The sequence below is a fragment of the Coenobita brevimanus genome, chromosome 13 (genome assembly GCF_032717465.1).
Source record: "Coenobita brevimanus isolate Jiangsu-jjx chromosome 13, ASM3271746v2, whole genome shotgun sequence".
Taxonomy (NCBI): Eukaryota; Metazoa; Arthropoda; class Malacostraca; order Decapoda; family Coenobitidae; genus Coenobita; species Coenobita brevimanus.
In genome coordinates, this window is record NC_136966.1 from 58083130 (window position 1) to 58088129 (window position 5000).

General features: G+C 44.9%; 1 protein-coding gene across 1 annotated transcript in view; it reads right to left on the reverse strand.

The window, feature by feature from the left end:
• LOC145415979 (adhesion molecule nephrin-like) overlaps nt 1-1161 on the reverse strand; it is a 74586-nt gene extending 73425 nt beyond the window's left edge. Inside the window, exon 1 of the mRNA XM_080285082.1 lies at nt 1123-1161. Within this exon, the coding sequence (XP_080141208.1) occupies nt 1123-1161 (39 nt within the window). The remainder of the gene's footprint in view (nt 1-1122) is intronic.
• Nucleotides 1162-5000: the final 3839 nt, after the last annotated feature.

Below are 5000 nucleotides of genomic sequence, written 5' to 3' on the forward strand. Positions count from 1 at the left end.
CTCTCTCTCTCTCTCTCTCTCTTTATTAACACAACACCCAATTACATTTTTCCTCCCCAGACAGATACGTGTAATCGACAAGACGTGACCGGAATGCAATGAGTGTGCAACATGTTACTATAAATGGATCAATTGCAAGGGAAAGGTGCAATGGAAAAACGGGAGGCAGAATGAGGGGAGGAAGGGTAAAGAGGTGGATGTGAGTGGAGAGGATTGGGAGGGAAGGAGAAAGAGGGGGAGGAGGGGGAGGAGGAGAAAGGGGAGAAGGAAGAGGAGGAGGAGGAGGAGGAGGAATAGATCAATGAAAAGAGGTGGTGAAGGAAGGAGAGTAATAACAACAATAACAGCAATAATGATAATAATAATAATAATAATAATAATAATAATAATAATAATAATAATAATAACAGAGAGAGAGAGAGGCACCCTATGAACGGTAAATTCTGAGGAGGAGCATTTGTAAGATTAATAAGGAAGGAAATATGATAATGAAGGAGGGGAGAGGAGAAGAGGGAGAGAAGAGAAGAGAGAGAGGAGGAGGGAGAGAGAGGAGAAGAAGACAGGAGAAAAAGAGGAGTGGAAGGGAGAAGAAGTGGAAGTTGAGGAGAAGGGAAGAAGAAGAAGAAGAGAGAAGGGTGGAGTAGAGGGGAAATGAAGAGAGGAGGAGGAGAAGGGGGAAAGAGAGAAGGAAGAAGAGAAGAGGAGAGGAGAGAAGAGCAAGAGTAGAGGAGGGAAGGGTGAAGCTGGCTGTCTTGGAGAGAGGGGAAGAGTCAAATGAAGTAGGATGGGAGGAGGGGAGAGGTGAGGTGAAGAAGGCGTACCTGTAGAGTTTAATGAAGGAAGAAGACAGGAAGACCGAGAGAAAGAGAGAGAGAGAGAGAGAGAGAGAGGAAACAGGAAAACCTGACAGATAGATAGATAGATAGAAAAAGAGACAGACAGACAAACAGAATGGAGACGATGGAAGGAAGAGGAGACGAAAAAACAGGAAGATGACTGAGGAAGGAACACAACAAGGAACAATAACAAGAAATACAAAAAAACAAAAAACAAAAAATCAAAGAAAAGAATGGTTATGTGGGGCAAGCAACTTCACACATAAACATCGTGCCAACATCGTACCAACATCGTGCCAACATCGTACCGACATCGTACCGACATCTTGCCAACATCGTACCAACATCTTACCAACATCGTACCAACATCTTAGTATTTTAACTAGAAGGACACTTGGTATAAGGGACTGGATAGGGAGGCTGCCAGAGATCGAGCAGCGTGGAGAGCCGCCATTAGGTGACCAAGGCCGACGCGTCAATATTGGAGCCTTGATGAACGATAGATAGATATATAAATAGATAGATAGATGGATAAATAAATAGATAAATAGGCAGATAGACAAGTTGAGGGATGGATGGATGGATAGATAGATAGATAGACAGATAGATAGATAGACAGATAGATAGATAGATAGACAGATAGATCCCCAAACACATCTATTCTCTGCCTTTATTTCCATACTCGCCCTGCCACAAACTTTATAATATTTTTTGCATGTGTGGTGGAAGAGTGTGGCTAACTTTGGTCGTTATGGCAGCCCCACACCACCACACCACCACACCACCACACCACACCACCCCCACACTTCCATACCACCACACCACCCCCACCACCATATCACCACACCACCCCTACCTCCACACCACCCCCACCACCATACCACCACACCACCCCCACACTTCCATACCACCACACCACCCCTACCTCCACACAGCACCCCCACACCACCACACCACCCCCACACTTCCATACCACCACACCACCCCAACCTCCACACACACCACCCCCACACCACCACAACCCCCCCATTCACACCACCCCTACCTCCACACACCGCCCCGACCACCACACCACACCACCACACCACACCACCACACCAGGCTGCCGTGCTGGTATTATGCGGCTTCTTTAATGGGTATAAAGAAAGAGAACAGAGTTTTGGTTTACTTAAGAAGTACATAGAGTTGGGGAAAAAAGAGAGAGAGAGAGAGAGAGACTATAGATGAGAAATTAATGTACATTCTTTTTGCTCTAGGCTACAGTAATGATGATGATGATGGTGATGGTGACGATGATGATGCTGGTGATGATGATGATGATAATGATGATAAAGACCTTAGAACACGTGCGTTATCAGTACCCCTTTGATAACGCAATCCCAAATCACTCTCTGGAACGGGTCGTGGTATGAGTTTAGACCGGGTATATTTTATCACTACTTTCTCCTATTTTTTTACTTTGGGATAAATGAGGTGGTTTTGGGGCTGGCTGGTGGTGGGGGTGGTGGTGGGGGTGGGGGGTGGAGGGGAGGACGTGGAGGCGACGGCGGAGGCGGCGCTGCGGGAGGCGAAGATGGCGAGAAGGGTACCGCAAGAAGGCATCGTGACCAACGCGAAGACATCCACGCATCACATCTCGCCGACGTGGGACAGCGCCTTCACGCTCTTCGGGGTCAAGGCCAAAGGTGACGTGACCCTATCCCTCATGCCCCACGACCAGAACAAGCACGTCCTGATAAGCCTGCAGGTCACGCGATTAGATAAGGAAAGTCAGGTAACGACGGCGGGGATAGGTGATTACAGGTCATTCGTGGCCCGTGACCCCGCCGGCCTGAGCGAGGACCGGTACACCTGGTTCACGATTTTCCGGAGGGAGGGTACCGTCGCGCTCTACAAGGCCGGGAAGGTCGATCCGCTGCTCCACTACGAAAGCCCGACGGAAAATTTCGGCACGTACGGCTTCCTGTACGTGGGGTCCTTGTCCACGGCTGTCTGGGACTTCTTCGGGACCAACTACCAGGGGCAGAACCAGGCCCAGGCACCCAGGGATCCCGCCCTCCTCAGCGAACTGGAAGCCATCGCCAAGGGCCTTCCGGAGCGGTCTGGCCTCTGGAAGCTGCTGCAGAAGAAGGAGACCAAGAGACCAGGGCTGAAGGAGGGTCTCTCTTGGTCCACCCTGGCGGTGGACTCGGTGAAGCCCTACCAGACCCTCCTCAAGTACTACGGACACCAAGACCAAAGCGAACACCAGCCATGAAGACCAAAACAGACCTCACCAGACCTTTGTTGTTTTTCTGTATTATTTTATTTCCTCTCTTTTTTAAATTTCTCTTTTTTCTTTTTCTCTTTCTCTTTCTCTTTCTTTCTTCTCTTTTTAATTTTCTCTCTTTTTTTCTTCTTTCAGTTTCTCTCTTACTTTAATTTTTCTCTTTCTCTTTTTTCTTCTCTTTTTCGTTTTCTCTCTCTTTTATTTTCGTTTTTCCTCTTTTTTCGTTTCCTTTCTTCATTTTCTCTCTCTTTTCCTGCGTTTTCAAAATCTACGCACTTTTGATTCACTCTCTATTCTGTTATCTTTTTTTTTACTGTTTTATTGACGGTGTTTAATTATTTTATTTTATTAAAGAGAGTTTATTAATTTTTTACGAATATCTATATAATTATTTCTTATTCTTTAATTTCCTCTTCATCTTCTCTCTCTCTCTCCATCTATCTATCTATCTGCATCTCTCTCTCCTTCATTAATACACCTCTACTTTCATTCTCTCTCTCTCTCTCTCTCTCTCTCTCAGTGTTGTCTTAAGATCGCTACTTTCATCGTCTTACAAGATGACCTCGGACGAAATTGAGGTCATCTAAGGAGGTCAAGGCAGGGACGAAAAAGTGTGTGTGTGTGTGTGTGTGTGTGTCTGTGTATGTATGGGTGGGTGACTGGATGTGTGTGTGCGGGTGGGTGTGTCTGTGTGTGTATGGGTGGGTGACTGGATGTGTGTGTGCGGGTGGGTGTGTTTGTGTATGTATGGGTGGGTGACTGGATGTGTGTGTGCGGGTGGGTGTGTTTGTGTGTGTATGGGTGGGTGACTGGATGTGTGTGTGCTTGTGTGCGTGTGTGCGTGTATCATCATCATCATCACTAACCCGCGTCCCAGCCATATCTCTAGTGTCTATGGCCTACAAATTAAACACCACAAGCGAGTCAATTTTGCCATTCAAACAGAAGTGAGGAATGATTGGCTGTGTTTGTGTGGGATTTGACGTACACACACACACACACACACACACACACATGGCATTTTAGTAGCTATACACACACACACACACACACACACATACGGCATTTTAGTAGCTATACACACACACACACACACACACACACATACGGCATTTTAGTAGCTATACACACACACACACACACACACACACACACATGACATTTTCAGCACTCTCTTTCTCTCTCACACACACACATACACACACACACGTACACACACATTATGGGATTTCCAGTACACACACACACACACACACACATACACACACACACACACACACACCAAAATATTTCAATAACGTTTCCAGTTTGTTTCGTGGGTCATTATAAGCTTTTTTTTTATTTTTTTCGTTTTTACCATAACCAAAAAAAGTATATATTAAATTTTACATCAGATTTCTATATATAATCTTTTTTTTTTACTCTAACTTGGCCCAAAATTGCCATCTCTCCATCTTGAACGCTGAGTTTTGCCTATAGATTCACAGTGGAATATGATGATAGTCACGAAGAAGTGCCGTGGAGAAGATGTGATGATGATGATGATGATGATGATGATAATAAAAATAATAATAAGTGAATAATAATAATGATAATAATAATAATGATGGTAATAATGATAATAATAATAATAATAATAATAATAATAATGGAATCACAACTGTATATCATAACAAACAAGAGAGAGAGAGAGAGAGAGAGAGAGAGAGAGAGAGAAGGATAAAGGGGAAATAAAAACAAGAGTAAAGAAAGACAAGAACAAAGGTGGGTGGTGGCCGGAAGAGAATTTCTCCTGAGAATGTGTGTGTGTGTGTGTGTGTGTGTGTGTGTGTGTGTGTGTGTGTGTGAGAGAGAGAGAGAGAGAGAGAGGACAATGACGAGGAAATAGAGAAGAA